Below are 20,127 nucleotides of genomic sequence, written 5' to 3'. Positions count from 1 at the left end.
ACTTTGACTGTAGGTCAGATCAATCCGTATTAAATCCTCGTAATTGCCCATTTGTGTACCCCACTTTTGTCAGTGACTGTGAAACTATCTTTTCTTAACTCTTCTCAACAATGCAATGATGCAGGATAATTCCAAAGGACTCAAGATAGAAGATGGAAGAGAAAGGAGCTGTGGAATCTGGACGCAGACTGAACCATATTTTTTCTACATTTTGGGTTTTTTTTGAGGTTTTTCTCTTTTCTGATTCTTTCACAGCATGACTAATGCAGAAATGTTTGATGTGATTGTACATACATAACCTATATTGAATTGCTTGCTGTCTGGGGGGGGCGGGGGGGGGGTGAGGGAGAAAGATTTGGAACCGGAACTCTTATAGTGACAAATGTTGAGGACTATCTCTGCATGTACCTGGAAAACAATAAAATACTTTTACAATTAAAAAAGAAACTGTCTTTTACTGAAATCCTGGTCAAACAATGTCTAGCTGATGTGACAATAAATCAATTGTATTTTTTTTTAAAAAAGGAAATGAGATTAGTTACAACCTCAAAACCACCTTATTGGTCACTTTTTCCGTAAAAGTTCTTAGCACCTACTAGGGTTGCTTTATAAAAGCTTATTCTCTTTCCTGCTTGCCTTTCTGAAAGTTCACAATCTCTTTAAAGATGTTTTAGGGCTTTTTTTGTTTTGTTTTGCCAAGAACGTGTTTCCTGCCCTGTAGCTTTCAAAAACCATTTAGTAGCTTCCCTTTCCTCCTCAATTTTTTAAAGGGTCCCAGTAGCAATTCAGCAATTTTATGCCAATTACTGAATTTGGTAGTTCAGAACTGGCAACAAATTTCCCAAGGATACCTCTTACCACGTTTATTAATCTATCCCCTGTCAAGAGAAACTGGAAGCCCATGCTTCGATTAACTGAGTGTCTATCTCTGAGTTTAGGTCCTGGCAGACAAAGTAACAGAATTTGGGACTTGGAACTTTAGATTATCTAGTCTGGTGGACTTAAAACTTGTGCCACCTTTGGGAATCAACAGGTCTTTAAATGCATAAAGTATATTGCATAGGCTCATGAAGGAAACATTTTTTTTGAAATGCAACTTTTTTAAAAGTTCCCATACCTTAGATTAAGAAACCTAAAGTGCTATTTGAGGGTCAAGAGGAAACTATTCTGGTTTGGGTGGAAGGGGTATATTTTAGCGAGGCACGCCTTCTTGGAGTACTTAGCACTTGAGCTGAACTTTGAAGTTGGGTATCACGTCAGGAGGTAAAAGGAGCAGGGCAGGAAAACATGGGCTAAGTGTCAGGGAAGTGAGATCTCAGAGAAAGCTAGAAGGGATGGGGAAGTACTTCCCCGAAAGGTCAAAGTACTACCCAATTTTAATTAATCGTTTTAATTGTGATGGAGGAAAGGACACACACCCAGATCATAAACTTACTGAAATGTTTATTAAGATTCAACTGTAGAATAACGGACTGGGACACATGTGGAGTGTATGTCTAAATCCATTCCCCCCTCCCCTTCTATTCATAAATGAAATTAGATTATACAAACAGAAAGTGCAGAACAGTAAAAACAGTCGGTCATGCAACAAATCTTTTACCTTAAAAAATAAATCCCCCAAAAGCTCAACAGCATAGAAATAAATGCAACATTGTGCCAATGATGCACTCAAAAAAAAATCCGTCATCTGTGACATTACTTTGCTTTAATCCCTTTTTCCTCATAAAACTGAACAACATTATGTGTTTAACACACACATAGAACATTGCTAAACTCAGCACGAGCTAGTATAGTGCCCCAACTTAATAAGTTGATAAAAAGTAGTTGTCATTACCACCAGTTCACAACGGAACTAAATATTTCTGTTATGAGATGCCTGTACACAGCTTTCCATTGACATGAGGCATTTAAACAAGCTCCCAGGAGAACACCCATTTCCATGTTACATAAGGAAGAGCTATTCTACTTGAAAACATTAGTGGGACCAGAGAGCTCCTTTAGAAGGGTGATGGGCCCTGTATTCTAGGGAGGACAGAATGAAGCAAAAATCCATCATCAATCAGAGAAACTTCCCAAATCATCTTTGGGACCTTTGGCTGGCACAAAGAAAGTAGGGATGACAGTCTTTGACAGGCTAGCAGGCTCTTTCTGGCCATGTGAATGAGCTTTGGGCTTTGGGTAAATATGCCAGGATGGTACAACACTAACAACCCTATTCCTCAGCCATAAATGAATTCAATCCAGGCTTTCAGGTGAGGACAGCTTCGTATTGGCTCTTTCTCTGGGGCAATGGAAAATCTGACTTTTGCACACAGAAAAGCAAACACCAGAGGTAAAGAATATTCAGGTAAGAAAAGGTTTGTTTTTTAAATAGGGTTTTGGATTGTCTCATTTGGGGGTACCAGGAACAAGTATCACCGCTGGTGGCCTAACACCAAAGGAGGAAGAAAAGACTGTTTTTGAGAAAAGCTTCCCCAATAACATTCTATCTCACCTGATGCTAAAATACTGCACTTCATCAGAAGGAAGCACTATTGTCCCAACGTAACAAGGAAATCATACATGCTCTGGCCAGCTCGCTTTTTGGGCAGGACCCCGCAGCAGATATAACTTTACAAACTTACAGTTTGGTGGGTCAAATGCACAAACAAAATAGAGAGAAGCAAGGTGTCTTCCCCAAATTAGTAATTTGGTATTTTCCCCATTGATATGTACACACACAAGCACACACATACTAACACACTGTTCCAGGGATCTGTCTCATGCAACATCAGGTGCTTTTGTCACTTGTTTGGTAGTGGGACTGGCGGGCAACATACTTGTCATTAAGAGACTTCCCAAACTAAAGATGCTATGAACATTTTGAAGTCAGTACTCACTCTGCTGCTCTTTAATCTATATATGTTGTACCTAAGGAGACTAGTCTACCCAACCTAGGGAAAAAATACTGGCAAAGAGCATGGTCTTTTACATACATCAGTGAATGTGATGTGGAGAGATCTATTGGAAATACTTGGTCTTAACAATAGCCTAACCCTTAATTTTTCTAAAAGAAGAATCTTCTAAAGGACTGCTATCAACAACCAACCATATCTCAAAGTAAGAGGAATAGGCAGAGGGGGAAAGTCCTCATCAAATTGTATGCTCTCTTTAGTACCACCCACCACCTTCTCCTCCTTGGCCCTGGAGTAGTAACTCAGCCTAAAGACAGAAGTGATTCAGACCAAGATGGAAACCCCTCTTTATTCATCATTCCTTTGTTCTCAAGTGATTGTTGGCAGAACTGGTCATAAAATTACACCTGAAAAGTACTGCTGAAGAGAGTATTGAGATTCCCCCCCCCTTCATCTAAGATACCAAAGTTAACTGGTCAAACTTTGAAACTGACCCTTTAGAACCAGGATGACAATACAAAAGGGGCACAAGCAAGGTCCAAGGGCTTAAGACTTCCAATTCACGACTCGAATGGATACTTCAACCTCTCCTTTCTTCTCTTCTCTTCCCATTACTGTCTGGTAAGCTTTTGAGAACAATTTTTTCTTTTTTAATTTTCTTATCCGGAGCTCACCTACATAGGATAGGGGGAAGAAAAAGGCCTTGATCCCTAAATCTGACAAATGCTAACCTATTTTGGAAATGAGTATTTCTAATGCACAAGAGTCAAGCAACTGAAAGAAACAGCTCAGAGAAAAATAAATTCCCATTCTGTTGGCTAAAATAAGTTTCTTTTCTGGGCACCCTGCTTAACTCTCAATGTGTTCTTCAGCCACCAGAGTCTTCAGCCCTGAGGATCCCTAAGTGAGTCAACCTTTATATTTTTGTCTTTGTAAAACACTAGGCCAGATGCTGGCTAAACCAAGTATTTTACCCAGTGCACAGTACAGAGGGCTTATGTTAAGCTACTTGAACCTTTCCAAAAGTACAGTAACAGTCAAATCAGATTTGCTGATAAAGAAATAAAATCTCTTCTAAGTTAATAGTATACAGAGACATTTTTAAAAGGGAAGGAAAATCACCCCTACTATTAACCACTAATGCTCAAATCTGCTACAGTACATATTTGATCTGAAGTGTAATTTCAGGATATATATAAAATAGAGAACATACTCACTCAAGCAGTTACAAATCTGCTGTGAAAAAATGCTAACCTCCTTCCTCCCACCTCTCCTTAAGACACAAGGTGATTACACTCTATTAGATTCAACAATATAATCTTTTAAGTGATTTGACTGCCATTGAGGGGCTGAGATAAAAGAATTCCCCCACATCCTTAGAAGTGAGAGGACACACGTCTTTTATCCCAGGCACGGAGAAGGGGAAGAAAAGGGGAAGCAAGGAAATGTTGGTTAATGTATCTGCCTCCCTGAAAGCTAAGCTGTAGAGCTTCAACAGTTAACCATAATCTTTTGGAGCTCAAACTGCAAGGCATTTATTTCCCTCTTGTTTCTGATGTAGAAACTAGTTACCTACATGGTACTAAATACTTTGGTTGCAAAACATCTGAAAAAGTTGTAGCTTAAAAGTTCTACCAAAGTGTGCAGCAATTTCCTTCTGCCCATGTTACCCCCCCCCCCAAAAAAAAGTAAAGAAAAAAAGAAAAAGATGAACATACTGACTTCGACTAAGTGCCATAAGGCACATTTAGAAAACTTTTCATGAATATTCTTCTGTAGAAAGATCTTAATCAAAATACAAGTTACTTTTACAAGACCTTAAAATCTGAACATGCCAGGGTTTTGCCTTTGTTCTATTTAAAAGACTATGGTCTGGGTGAAGGCTTGAATGTCAAAGGTGAAGACATGGATAAAAGGTGGCCACCATCCTCTAGGGAACAGCCCTGTAAGGTGCCACCTGTTGGTAAGAAACAAAACTGAAACCTAGGATTTCTGTACCCAGTCTCTCTCCCTGTCTATGAACTAATATGGTTCATGCTTGGTATTCCTTAATTCCCCTGCCACATCAGCTATCATATTCACAAGCAGCAAAATGCCATCATCTCCAAGCACCAGGGCTCAAGAAAGCAAAGGTCCATCGAATTCATTAAAAAAACTAGAGATGCGTTAAAAATATAAACATACTGCTTGTGTTCTCATTTGAGTCTCTCCCTCATCCATTTTTTCATTCTTTAAAAAGGTAGCACCTGTACCTGGATCAACAAGCCTTTAGACACCTGACCATGGCCCTCCAAACCAAGAGTCAAAGTCCTGATAAACAGTATTTTAAAGTTGTAAAGTCATGTATGACAACCTGCTTATGGCATTAAGCCCAGTGAGAAACCCCCAAGGCCTTCCTGTCTGCAGCACCTGTTCCAGTGAATGAAAGCTGACAAAAAACCCTGCTCCCCCAAAAGGGGAGCAAGGGTACTTCAAAGAAACTGCATGGTTTTGAGCAAGGTTGTAAATGCCTTCAGTAGTACTGTTGGTTTTTTGAGCAAAAAATTCACATACACATATAGTTCTAAATAAAAACAAAAAACAAAAAACAAAAACAAAGTTTAGAAAACAGTCAAGCAACATCTGAGACTTGGAAAAAGTCCTGTGCAATTTGGTGTCCTTGTGAGCTAGGAAATTCCAGCAACTTAACACAGCACATTTGTTTCTGGTGGGAGTCTAACTTGAATGAACATAGACTGTGAAAGCTATTAGGAACAAAACAAACAAAAGAAACATATTCCCATCAGCAACTTGTACAGACACTGGCAAGAATGTAGATTAGATCAGTACATTAAAACATATTCATTCTCTTATATACACTGAAAATTCAAGTAATTTATTTTAAAAACTTCTTAGTTTTATCTTGAAATATATATTTGCTTTTGAATGATCATATTGCAGCATGATTCACATGCATCTTAAAGTACTTTATTTTAAAAACAACCACTTTGAGGCAGCAGTACCACAATTGTCTCAATTGATCAGTTTAATCTGCAGCAGGCTCCCTGGCTCTCTTCCCTGAAATCCATAGGCTTGCTCATAGTGTGGCCACTGCTAACAAGAAAGAGCAGGAGCTTCTTGGTTGACAGAGAAACTGTGGTTGGAGAGAAGTTCCCAAATAGCAGCTGCATTTTCTACTTTACCCCCACTCTGAGTTTTGTTTGTATATGAAAAATGGAAATACTAAAGGTTCTCTTAAATGTAGAAAACAGAGCAGTCTTTCCTTTTGTTCTGGAGGGAAAAAACCCAAACCCATGAGGTTGCCTACAGAAGTCCCAATTCCAGAATTCCATAGCTGAGGGGTCAGCAGAGGCCCCAGGGCTGCAGCAGGTGCCACTGCCCACCCAGCCAGCAGCAGGCAAGGCACACACCGATCTCCATTTCTTTTTTTCCATAAAGGCCCAAGGCTACCTTAGACATGGATTCTGTTACCAGGAGACAATTCCACGCAGATCAGAGGTAGGCCTTCAGACTGTTGTAGTGGTGCTAGGCCTTCAACTCAGCTCGCATGATTTCCCCAACAAAAGGTTCAAGATGATAAAAAGTGCAATTAAAAAAATAAAAATCCCCACCCTCCCTTCCCCAGAGGGCTGTTAGCCATTCTGTGAAGCTGGCTTCTAGGAGAACACCCCTCTACCCCTTCACGGTTGCTTCAGAGATGATCAGCATCAGGTGCCAGGAAAAAAACAAATCCCTCACAACAAACACACGAGCCCAGACGCCAGACACAGACACACACTGCAGTGCATTCACCAGTTCAAATAAAGGGTCTTCTCTTAATGTCTTATCACAGCATGTTCCGATGATGCATTAATTAAAACCAAAGTGTCCTTGTCAAGTGGGTATTTCAAATAAAAGGTCACCTTCTGGGCTGTTCTTCCCACCTTTGGTATGTTCCCAACCCTACCTCCCACCCCCAACCCCCAGCCCCGGGGGCCTAGATCAGTCAGTCTTGAGGAAAATGTCCAATGCATTTTTTTTAAAGGAAACTACACTGTTGTGTCATTTTTTTCTAAAGTGATTGCAAAGAAAAATATTCAATAGTTGCACCAAAAAAATACGGTGAAATTTGACCAAATAACTATAGCTGTCAGACTAAAGTTGTCTGTGGAAAATTTTTTGATAAAAGTGTCTATTCAAGTTAAACTAGCATTATCTGAGGGATTCAGATGACATCTCATAAAAGTTGTCAAAATAGCTTTCTGTTTGAAATTACAATCTAAAAAAGGCAAAATATTTCTTAATTTTTCTAAATTGCTTATTGTCTATACAGTAACATGTTAAAAACATGCAGAACAATATACCTGCAGATTTTGAGTAATAGTTGGAATCGAAAGGTCTTATTCTTAATTAAAAAAAAAAAAAGAAAAGGTGTTCATAAGCAATGTGGGGTTTTTCTGGGTTTTTTTTCTATTTTTTAAAGTGGAGAAAGCAATCAGTTTTATACATTTGCCTACTGGTTCAAACTTAACCTAAGACTAATGAATTTTGAGTACATTTTTGCATGAAATCTTATTTATGCCATAATTCAGGCAACAGCAATTATAGAACGTTCAGAAACTTCTCCCTATCCCGACCCCTCCCCCTTTAAGACCATCTCCACACTCAGCCCCAGTTCCTGCTTGGAATGTGTGTAAATAAGAATGGCAGATTCAGATGACTGACTCGCTTTCTACTGAGACTTGGGACTCCTTTTTCCGAACAAGCTTTAAAACATTGGGTTTCTCCTCAGTGTGGCCAGCCCCAGCTGTATGCTGAGAAGACAGTCCCTTATGCTCCTCCTTGGATTCTTCACAGACGTCAGGGTAAATCACCAGGAATGTTGCTGACAAGAAGCCCAGAAACGATCCCACAGATGCCACCATGGGAATAACGCGGACCGTACCTACTGCATCCACCACTCCACCAAGCGCAGAGGCTACGAGGATTTGGGAAATATAAACCTGGCAGGAGAGGATCGCACAGTCAATGCCAAATCCACGCCTTGAATTTCCAGGGCTATGCTGCACATACTGCAAGAAAAAAAAACGATGAGGATAGATGAGATTTGGAAGGACTTTCACCCACTAAGCAAACATCTATTAAGCACTTTTTATTATGCGAAGCACAGTGCTAGGAAGAGAACAACAGATATGACACATACCCTGCTATAATGCCATTAAGGGGGAGGGGTGTGTGAAGGGAAGAAATACATAGAAATAACCATGCTTCAATGAAGAATGAAATCACAGAGGAGAGACTCAGCCAAAGTGCTTTGAGAAATATCCTGAAGGATGACACGAAACTGGCCCCAGGGGGCAGAATGGGGAGCAACCAGTATTAGAAAAAAATGCAGATTCCGTCCTGATGGCACTAAGAACTACCCCATGAGTGGACTTATCCAAAAGTAAAAGAGGCAATATTGGGACATGGCGAATTCTTTCTTTGAAGGTGCTCACCTGAAAGTTATGCAACTCTTTGGTAGGTCTAAGTTGGAATAGACAGCCTCTGAGATTGTGTGTGGATCAAACAGTTGGCTAGAACACTGTCTTAATTAAGGGATAAGGAATTTGTATTTTATTTGGTAAGCAATGGGTTTCTTAACAGTAAAGTAGTGTCTTAGGAATAAATATTACTCAAGTAGTTGTGTGTGTGACAGATTTGAGAAAGGAGAGACTAGCAGAGGTAGGGAGATCAGTGAGGACATTATTAAAATATATCAAGAAACTCATGCACTGGAGGGAAAAGCTTGGCAAAGAACATCTGGATCAATACCAATGGAAGAAGAAATGATTTTATGACTAGAGTGCACAGACCCATGTGGAGAAAGAGTAAATAGACAGGAAATAGGCCACAAGGAATCTGGAAAAAAAGACAAGATGATATTAGTTTTGGAGATGACTTCAATTATACAGACACCTGAAGAAGCTCTCTTCTCTGGAAAGCAAGAGCATGTAATAACTCGACCTGTCTTGAAGATAATTTCATCTTTTAAAAGGTGGAGGAGTCAACAGGGAAATTTTATTTTGGACCCAAATCTCTTTAATATAGGAAAAAACTCTTTGCTGGGGAGATAATAATGGGAACCTTGTGGGGAACAGTCTTCACTTCTTAGAATTTGTGACTGAGCAAAAGAAAGTCAGGCATCATTTGACTTGCCCTCCTACATTTTAGGTCAGCAGATTTCAGAGAAATAAAAGGTAGAATCTCAAAGACTATACTGTATAGGGAAAGTCATCCCAGGAACAATAGAAAACTCTCTGGACTGAATTTTTGAATACATAGAAGAAAATAATTCCAAGGAGGATGGAAACTGAGAGTTGTCTGCTGTGAATGTACAGAGATCTCATCAATCACTTACATCTTAAAAAATATATGGGGGCAGCTAGATGGTGCAGTGGATAGAGCACCGGCCGTGGAGTCAGGAGTACCTGAGTTCAAATCCGGTCTCAGACACTTAACACTTACTAGCTATGTGACCCTGGGCAAGTCACTTAACCCCAATTGCCTCACCCCCCCCCCAAATGCATAGAAAATAGAAGCAAGAGAGGGTAAGAGAGGATGAATCCACAAACATGACACAGTACTATAAGAATAACATCAGGTGTCAGTGCTCAAAAAGAGCTAACGAGAGCAAAAAGTCAAGAAAAAAGGGCCCTCCCTCTGGGCAGCCTGGAAGACCACTGTGGAGAAGCAGAAGGCACAACTCTTCAATTCTTTTTTTGCCTTTTTTTTTTTAAACCCTAAACAAGATGTATCACCTCTGAATAGGAAAAGGGAGGATAAAAATGGTTAAAGGGGAGTTGATATTAAAGATAAGGCAGAGTTAAGAGAACCCTTAGCATTCTTTCAATAAGTCAAGTTACCTGGCCCAGAAGAACTATATCTTCAGGTGCTGAAATGACAGTCAAATGGTATATGAAAGATTTTGAAAATGGAGAGGGGCATCGCATAACTAAAAGCAAATGTTTAGTAGGGTTAATGCCTATAAATCCAATTTCCCAAGGACAAAATAGAGAAGACGTAATTAGACATCAGTCTGTCTAAAAGGGGGTGGATAACTTATCAGGTCACAGGAAGGCTTTGTTTGAGGCAATGGGTTGGACTAGAAGACCATGAGGTCTCTTCCAACTCTAAAATTGTTATTTTGATTGGATGTGGAGAATGAGCAAACAACTGTTCCTAGGTCATGAACCTAAGTGCCTGGAAAAATCATAGTGTTACCCATAGTACCGCTGCCTTGCGGCTACACCCATATATGGGCAAGGCCTCGGGAGTTAACCCGGAGGAAAAATCAGGAGTCAGAGTCCCTTAGGCAGTTGGATGTTGGACATCATATCCCTTTGGCAACTCCTGCAGCGGCACTGGTGCCAAACTGTACTGCCTCTGCCTCTCCTTTGGATCCACCGATGTCGCTGCATGGGCAACAGCTTGTTTTCCGTATTGATCTGCCCAGGCCAGCACCCTGGAGAGGACATTCCAGCTACTCCTCACTGGGTAGACACAACACAGGATGCGGCAGTTACCAGTTATAAGTCACTTGCCCGACTGACGTAGGGCTTGACACCAGGGGAGGAATGATCGAGTTCCACTGGACAGCTACTGCCTGCCTTAAGCTGGGCAAACCCCAGCCAGTAAGGTATTGTCCCATCATGGTTCATCTTCCTCACTGGGTGCACGGGGATTAAGGTTACGGCCTGACAGGCGAACGCTTGCCAAACGTATCTGGGCAAACAGTAAACTGACAAGACGAACCAAATTTGCTGTCTATAGAGCATGCGTCCTGAGTACCTTACTGTATGGCAGCGAAACATGGACTACATACACTAGACAAGAGAAGAAGCTTAATAGCTTCCACATGCGCTGCCTTTGGCACATCCCTGGCATATCTTGGTCAGATAGGATCACCAACACAGAAGTGCTCCAACGCGCACAACTTCCGAGCATCTACACGCTACTGAAACAAAGACGGCTGCACTGGCTCGGTCATGTGCACCGCATGCAAGACGATGCATTCCTAAAGACCTACTCTATGGCAAGTTAGCCTCAGGCCAAAGACCTGCTGGACACCCCCAGCTTCACTACAGAGATGTATGCAAGCGAGACTTGAGGGCTCTGGGGATAGACACCGGCAGCTGGGAGGAGATGGCCAAGGACTACGCCTGATGGAGTTCAGTACTCAGGAGCAGCTTGAGCGCAGCTGAGATAGGCCTCCAAGCTCTGGAGTAAGAAAAATGAATGAGACGCAGGAACCGACGGGCAACAGAGAGTGCAGTTTTCTGATGTCCTCATTGTGGCAGGAGCTGTGGCTCCCGTATCAGACTGCACAGCCACACTGTGGCCTGTGGCTCTTCAAGTCACTGATCCACGGTCATCCGCGACTGGCGGAAGCGTACTAACCCATAGTATAGAAAATGGCAAGTTCTGGGATGACTTATTTTGTTTGAGGTGTTCATGTGATGTCTAGATAAAGATATTTAGTGAGTAGTCTGAAAACCAAGACTGAAGCTGTAAAGAATATCTGAAGGAAGATAGACAGACAGAAAGACAGATAGATTTGGGAGTTGTCAGCATTGGGAAAACTGAAGTACTGGGAGTTGATAAGATTGCTAAGAAGAGGGCCATGGACAGAATCTTAGGGAACACCCTCGTGTAAGGGACAATGGAAGGGTAAGATATCAACAAAAGACAAAGAAGGAAAGGAGAGAGATGTGAGAGAAGAACCATGAAAGGACAGTATCATGGAAGACAAAAGAGGGTCATCGACCTTTAAAGACAAGGTTCTTTTCTTTTCTTTTCTTTTTTTTGAGAGGCAATGGGGGTTAAGTGACTTGCCCAGGGTCACACAGCTAGTAAGTGTTAAGTGTCTGAGGCCGGCTTTGAACTTGGGTCCTCCTGACTCCAGGGCCGGTGCTTCATCCACTGCACCACCTAGCTGCCCCTACAAGGTTCTTTTCTGAAGGGATACAGCAGTAAATACTGAAGAAAGTTAAGGCCAGCAATACCACTACTAGGTCTGAATCCCAAAGAGATGAAAGAATAAGGAAAAAGACTTATATGTAGAAAAATATTTATAGCTGTTCTTTTTGTAGTGGCAAAGAAACAGAAATTGAGGGAATGTCCAAACAAGTTATGATATATGATTGTGATGGATGATTGTGCTATAAAGATGGTGTCAAAAAACCTGCAAAAACCTATATGAACTGATGTACAAAGTGAAGTGAGCAGAATGAGGAGAACCCTGTACACAGTTAATAGCAATATTGTAATGATGATCAATTGGGAAAGACTTCTACTCTAATCAGTATGATGATCCAAGACAATTCCAAAGGATTCATCATAAAAAAAATGCTATCTACATCCAGAGAGAGAAATGATAAACTCTGAGAGTAGACTGAAGCATACTTTCTTCACTTTATTTTTCTTCTCCCTTTGGGGGTGGGGAGAGTGTTAACATGGTTAATATGGAAATGTTTTGCATGATTTCACATGTATAATATTGTTTGCTTTCTCAATGGGTGAGGGAAGGGCAGGAGGGAGAGAATTTGGAACATTTTTTAAATGAATGTTAAAATAAAGTATAATTATAAAACACAATTAGGAAATATTTAACAAAATAAAAACAACATAGAAGTAAATAATGCTTGATGATTGGCAAGGAAGCTGAGATCCCTCAAAAGGCCATTAGTTTGTAATAAGTCCTCATCTTGTAAAGAGTAGTTTAAGTGGTAAAGATAGAAACTGGATTGCAAGAGCTTGAAGAATGGCTAATAAGGAAGCTGAGAAAATGAATGGAGATTATGAGACCTGGGGAAAGTGTTCTATTTAAAAGTTTAGAAGTCAAAGGGAAGTTTGGAAAGACATAGAGCAATGGCTTGAGGGAAGGATGAATCAAGTAAAGATTTGTATGTATGCTTGTTTTAGAATAAGGGAAACCTCAGCATGTTTATATAGGGTATGAGGAAGAAGCTAGGAGAGGGAGATATCAAAGATATGTGAGAAAGAGAATGGAATAAATAAAAAAAATAAAGGAATGGAGAGAAGAGAGCACAAGGGGATAGTTCTGGCATATCCTTGGGCATATCACCAATATGCTTTCCTCATGTGTAAAACCAAAAAGACTGAACCAAATGATCCCTTTTCAGCTCCAATATTAGAATTCTAACCTTATTTTAGAAGTAAGACCAATGGAAACATTTTGTTTTCAGTTCATAAAATCCTGGTAGTTATGGAAATCTATCTAGAGTATATAGTTGGGAGAGCTGATGTATCAATAATATGTATTCCCCATTATAATATAGACATGTACTATTTAATAATCTAAGGAGTGAGTAGGCTTTGCACGCACCTCTTTAATCTCATGATACTGTCCTAAGAGTACATAGGGACAGTAGGATATGCTCATTGAGACGATGCCCATAGTGCTGATCATTATCATAGCGACGTAGATGTTGGAGAAAATGGCCATCACCGCAGTACCAATCGAAAAACCCAGGGTTCCTAGGATGTAAATCACCCTTATACTAAGGTCATAGTTGTCCAAAAACTTCTGTAACAGGGCTGAAAAGAATACAAAAAACTATGTTCAAAAGTCCAGTGAACAAGACTGTATACAAGATTCAATCACTAATTCTTTTGGTCCCCCTATCTTCAAGGAGATCCTAATCTAGGTGGGGAAACATTACCCATGAAAAGTTTTACAACAAGCCTATTTTTAAAAGACATTTCAGTTTTACCAAATATATTTGTGATTAGAAATAATTTTACTGTATGCTTTCTATTGGAAATCTTTCACTCTCAAAGCTTCAACTCTCACCTTTGTATTGATGACTCTCCTGAGTCACCTCTAGACGTGACCTATTCTCAGCAGTAGGCAGATGGAGGCATTAAAAGACCCATAGCCTTTTCTGTCCAAATGCCCAGTCACACTCTATTTCAGTTAGTGGCAACATTCCCAATGGGGCTTAGATCCCAGAATCATCTTGGGCTATTCTCTCATTCGATCACTTGTTGTGATGTCTGTCCTGTCTGACCCTTCCCTTCGCTTTCCTTCTCACCACCACTGATCACAAGGCCTTATTGCCTAGATTACTGCAGCAGCCTAACCGGTTTCTCTGTGTCCATTTATTGCCCTTCCATACAATTAATATTGACATGTATTTATCAGGTTTCTTCCCTTGTCAAAAATTCTAAATAACTCAAGTATCTTCAGAATAATACAATGTAAACCTTTTATCTTAGCCAAGCTTTTCAAACCTCATCTCCTCCTATTCCCCTATAAGCATCGTCTTCTCTAGGTATACCAGACAATTCTCTGGCCCCAGAGATGACTGTGCCTACAGACATAGTGATCATCACCTCCAACAATAAATTATACCCTGTGGCCCCTCTTCTATCTAAAGCTGATTAGATTTTCCTTCAGGGCCCAAACCTGGGCCCACCTCCTCCTTGATGGTCACTCTTATCACTCCTGTCCACTCTGATCTCTTCCCGTCTATGTAACTCTCTTACACATCATAATCACATACTGACTTGGGCAGCTTCTTGCATTTTTCTTTAATTTGTCTATTTTATCTCCCCAAGTGCTGTATGTTATAAATTCCTTGTCTCTTCTGTAGCAACCAGGACAGCATTGGTCCTCATCAAAGAAATGTCCCATCTGCACAGGTCTTTTCTAAAATGTTGTAGACCACAAGACCTTAGAGTAAGCAATCTTCATGCATTTGTGGTGAGTGCCCCTATCTCCCTCTCACCTCCTGAAATCACTTGGTGCCCAATCTTCTGGTAATAAAGGTTTGTCCAAACTGAGTCAGGCCAGTCCAAGGATAACATGACCTAGACTTCCCTGCTGTGTCCATATTCAAAGGCTTTTACATCTTGGTAGGTCTGTCAGAGCTTGAAATTTGCTGGTCTAACCATGAAAAGCCCACTGTTCCCTCTGTACCATGACAAAGGTAGTGGAAGAGGGGTTTTAGCAGAAGGCTCAATAAATAACACATACCTTATTTCAACTTCACGACTACAGGACTTACATATAAATGCTAGATACCCAATATATGGTTTTAAGAAGGCATCTGAATGCTTACCAACAGATGAAGGTTGGATTGATTCTATTTACTACAGTAGCTATTCACAGGATTCTTTAAAAGATACTAAACCCAAGTTTCTATTTTGGAGGGTGTTTTCTGCTTTTTGTTTCCAATTACCTGGGTGTTGAGTCAGTTCAATCTATAAACATTTTTCACTACACTGCCACACATGGTCCACTGGTTTCCTTTAAAAGCAGATTCACTCACCTGAGCAAATAGCAGCAGTAGTGGCATAGATGACTAATCCCCAACAGCCCATCTTCACACCTGCATTATATGCATGCCAAGCAGTAGAATTTGAAGGTGCCTATTTCAAGCAAAGATTTGGAGTTTAACAGGATGGCTTAAAAGTAAATTCCATGTTTTAACATAAGCAAACACTGCATTTGAAAGGAAAGCGTGATAAATAACCATAATGACAATCTAATCACAAGTTTGTAAAGCTAGCAAGGACTTTATACTTTCCAAAGTATTTTAATAAGCCCCATCTCGTTTCATTTAAAGAAATTTTTTATGAAGTAGGTAAAATAGGATTATTCTTTTCATTATGCAAATGAGAAAATAGGCCAGACAGGCTAAGTGTTTACCCTAAAATGATAACTCAGTGATCCTAAGATTCAAATGTCTATCTTTGAATGCTTCATCAGTTGCTCAAGCATTCCTTGAGTCCAGTATTTTTTTAATCACTACAAACAATAAAAAAGCTTAATAACTGGAAACAACTCCAGAGCTCATCAATCCTACTCTCTTATTTCACCCTTGAAGAAACTGAGACCCAGAGACTCAAATCATGCAGTTGCACACTCAGGTGATTTATCTCCCCCATCTAATGCCCCCAATAATCAGCCAGAAACTTCCACATGTCTAAATCCAGAATGAAACTGAAAGATAATCTCCAAAATAAAAAATGAAAAGCTTCTGCAAACACAAAAGGTACTGATACATTTCCTCCTATAAACTGTTACTGTACAGAGGACTACAATCTCTCTTCCTGACTACCTAGGAAAAGATCTTCCAGGTACCTCAGAGCACCAGTCCTGTTGTTAAAATATCAGGCCCTTCGACCTTGGATCTACAGGTGCCACATTTAAAAGGAATCCCCTCCAGAAGTATTAATAATAGAGGGACTCAATGGGATAAAAACAAACATAGTCCCAGCACCCTCAGAAATCTTGCTTATATCAACAAGGCCTTTCCGATTTTTAGTGACTTCCTAGTACTTCACTGCAAAGTTCTGCAATGGTTATTCATGTGTGCTTTGAAATGAGTTATGAAAGAGAAACAGCATGAAATATACATGGGACTGAGAAAGGGATCTGGAAGCAGAGAGCTTCTAGAATTAGGTGCTTAAGTGGCATTAAAAATGGATAGCCCCTGTTTTGTTGAAACTGTAAACTTGCTGGTAATTATGTTAACTATATAGATAACTGCTCCCTACCCTAGAAGCAGGTAGGCAGCACAGTGCCACCAGGGCATAATGTTAGGCCTGGAGTCAAGAATACCTGGGTTCAAATTCAGTCCCGGGGGCAGCTAGGTGGCGTAGTGGATAAAACACTGGCCTTGGATTCAGGAGGACTTGAGTTCAAATCCAGCCTCAGACACTTGACACTTACTAGCTGAGTGATCCTGGGCAAGTCAATTAACATCTGTTTGCTTCAGTTTCCTCATCAGTGAAATGGAGATAATTAGTACCTGTGTCCCAGGATGTTGTGAGGATCAACTGAGATATTTGTGAAGTGCTATATAAATGTGAGCTCTCACTGTAAGCAGTGAAACTTTCCGTATGAGCTAGAACCTCTAGAGACTTTAGATCATTTAGAATGGATCATATCTCACTGTGATCTAAGTGTTGATGTGGGGCAATCAGTAATCTATCACTTAAGGGGAAACGTTAGCTATCAAGCTGGAGAGCTGATATGGGAAAGCTTCTCACTATGAGCAAAGGGAGAGAATGATTATAACTGAAGTAACAAGACACAAGTTCCTATAAAATTTCTGGGAAGTCTACAAAGGTAAAACAAATCACTTCTACCCCACCATTGGCACCTTTTTAAACACACAAACTGATTTTTCTAATTCAAAATGTTGTTCTTGTGAAATATATGCTTGTAGTTACGTGGTACTGACGAAAGGAAGCTTTCCTTGTAGAGGAGCAGATAAATGCTGTCTACCCATAGTGAAGGAGACGCCTATTTCACGGGACAAATTGTAAAGTGAATTGTATGACTTGGCAGACTCCATAGCATTATCATTGCCCATATTACTTTGAGTCTATGTGGGCAGCAGGAAAAAATGGGAGGGCTTAAAAATAACTTTGTTAAGATATAATGAAGCCCCCAATCCAAGATGGCCTCCTGTCTTTTCCTTGTTCTTAGGGCCAAGTCTGTGAAACTCCTTGCACCTGTGCTGAGCAGCCTTTCCTCACTTAAATCCAAGTCATGCCATCACCTCCCAATGACACAGTCCTCTTCCAGGATGAAGGGCAGACAAACAACAACAGCAGCTTTCAAGAACCTGGGCCACTCTAAGTCTTAGTATAATTCGAACTGACTCAAGCAATTTTTATATCCATTTATTAGAAGATGATTACACACATGCTATGTTGGCCTAGGGGTACTTATCCTGGCTCTGTGAACTTTTAAAAAGTAAATATTTTGATAACACTATTTCACTATGTTTTGCTTTATAAAAATCTAATGATTTTATTTTAATGCATTTAAAAACCATCTTTCCATCTATAGGATTCTATTTCTAGGATCATCCTATTTCTAGGATTCACTAGACTGCTAAAGGGGATCACCACACAAAAAACCTTAAGAATTGTTGTGTTAAGTTTAATTGTTTGAAAAGTGCCTCAGACCCAAATATATAATGGATTCTGTTAGCTCACCTTAGGGTCGCCTTCAAAGATGACTTGGCCCATAAAATCTGTATAAAACACAGCTTCAGCAATGATTGAAAACCAGGTCACGAGGTGACACAGGCAAAGCCTCTTTAGTTCCTTGGGCATCTTTAACATAGACAACCACAGCAGTTTGACAGTGGTCTCAGTTTCCCCTTCTTCACTCTCTGAGTCGCCACTGGAATTAGTTGCTCCGCTCTGGTTCCTCTGTCGGCACCTCTGACGATGCCTCTTCTGTATATCATAGATGTCATTCATGCTGCGGGATGACTTAATCAGCACCATGGCATTAGCTCGGCGGAAACGGTAACGGTGAGACCCTACTTTGCCATAGTACGAAAAGGTGCAAGATGCCTGGCGGTAGAACATGTGCCTTCTCCTTCGAATGGAGCCTGAAGTATTGGATGTCTTCAAGGCCATTTTAGAGTTTCCATTAATGAGATCTTTTGGTGGGGAGCCACTGCCATTTGGGACTTTGGCTTCATTCAAGTGATTATCAAGCAACATATCATTTTCTTTTTCATTTTCCCTGAGGAGAGTAGACAAACGGCTCCGTTTGCATTTCATAAGCTCCTGGCTGGTGCTTCGGGGAGTGTTAGGGTTTGAAGTGTCCTGAAAAATGGAGGGTTCGATGTCATGAAGGAAAAGTAGCTCTGGCTCAATTTCCAATGTTGCATCAGGCATGTGAAGTACAGAGTCACTTTTACTTCTCACGATGTCCACATCGAGATAGTCCATACTGAGCTCATGCTCAGACTGTACTTCATCAGCAAACATAGAGACCCCATACGGCTCTCCCTCATTAATTACATTCAAGCGGTTGAGGTGTGGGAGACTGCTACTGAATTTGCCACTGGAGAGGGTGTCTGCTTCTTCAATTCGCTCTTGCTGAGGGCAATATTGCTCTTCTTCGATGCTAAAAAGGTGAAGGGCTACAGACACGGTGAAAATGACAGCTGCAAAGAAGAAGAGGACTTGATACTGGGTTTTAAACCAGCGACCCAAGAAAGTCTGTGTCCAATCCAATCCTCCCAGAACATAGCCAATTGCTCCTCCAAGACCTGAGGAAAATAAAAAAGAAACAAATTGTGTTAGAAATCTCTATAAGCCCGAGAAAGAGGAATTTATGTGCAGGTCTGTAGAAATGGGAGAGTAGAAATTGAGGAAAAATTCATGGGCTTGGGTTGGAAACAACTGAGGAGGAATACCAAATATGTCTTAAGAGAGCTTAGAGATTTTTGTTGTCAGATATGGTGAGACTTCCATTAGAGGCAATGTAGTAGAGTAGAAAGAACACTGAACAAAGAGTGAGGAAGGCTGGATTTATGTTCTCGATCTACTTACTATCTTTTTGACCATGGGCAAATCATTTCACCTAAGGTTAAGCTAGATATAAAAATAGGGCTAATATTTACACTACCTGACTCACAAGGCTGTGGCTAAGAAAATGCTATAGAAATGGGAGTTAGTGTCATGATAATATCCTGATGACAATTAGACTAAAGAAAATTCCTCACAACATCTCAAAACAAATGACATATGATGGCAGGAAAAATAAACTTTTAATTTAGGTAAAAGAGAAATCTCAATTTTTAGGAAATACCTTATCTACCAACCATTAGCAAAAACTACAGGCCAATTGTCATGTTTTTTCTAAATCAATTTAGGCCCTATAGGTATTTTAAATACAAGTGATATTTAGAGCATAGTCAGAAACTAGTTTACTGCAGAGTTCCAAACTTAAGCAATATTTATTCTTCTCAGCACTAAACACCGTTGTAATTCTGCATTAAATCTCTTACTTGGAGGTCTTTAAACTCACAATTGAGAAGGGTTAAGTTTTAATAAGCTCTAAACTTAGAATTGAGCAGACAGTCCTATCGGAGAAAATCGAACATTAAAAAGGAAATAAATAGGGGGCAGTTAGGTGGCGCAGTGGATAGAGCACTGGCCCTGGAGTCAGGAGTACCTGAGTTCAAATCCGGCCTCAGACACTTAACACTTACTAGCTGTGTGACCCTGGGCAAGTCACTTAGCCCCAATTGCCTCACTTAAAAAAAAAAAAAAAAGGAAATAAATAGACTCCTTGCTATAGAGATGAGAGAATTTTTTCCTTTCTTTGTAAAAAGTAAAAGTGTATTTATTCTTTAACTGGGTTTTGTTTTGGAAATATATGTAAGTATGACAACAATGTGAGACATTCTTATTTGTTGCCATGTCACCA

General features: G+C 40.3%; 1 protein-coding gene across 1 annotated transcript in view; it reads right to left on the bottom strand.

Annotated features, from left to right (window-relative positions):
- Window positions 1-1,440: 1,440 nt before the first annotated feature.
- SLC45A4 (solute carrier family 45 member 4) overlaps window positions 1,441-20,127 on the bottom strand; it is a 143,163-nt gene continuing 124,476 nt past the window's right edge. The window contains exons 5-8 of the mRNA XM_043963746.1: window positions 17,892-18,964; window positions 15,209-15,308; window positions 13,261-13,472; window positions 1,441-7,945 (exon numbers count right to left, since the gene is read on the bottom strand). Coding sequence (XP_043819681.1) covers window positions 7,586-7,945; window positions 13,261-13,472; window positions 15,209-15,308; window positions 17,892-18,964 — 1,745 coding nt within the window. The 3' untranslated portion in view covers window positions 1,441-7,585. The remainder of the gene's footprint in view (window positions 7,946-13,260; window positions 13,473-15,208; window positions 15,309-17,891; window positions 18,965-20,127) is intronic.

Source organism: Dromiciops gliroides, chromosome 1 (assembly GCF_019393635.1).
Source record: "Dromiciops gliroides isolate mDroGli1 chromosome 1, mDroGli1.pri, whole genome shotgun sequence".
Classification (NCBI taxonomy): domain Eukaryota; kingdom Metazoa; phylum Chordata; class Mammalia; order Microbiotheria; family Microbiotheriidae; genus Dromiciops; species Dromiciops gliroides.
Note: the sequence above shows the minus strand (reverse complement) of the source record. Positions and strands in the feature narration are given on the sequence as shown.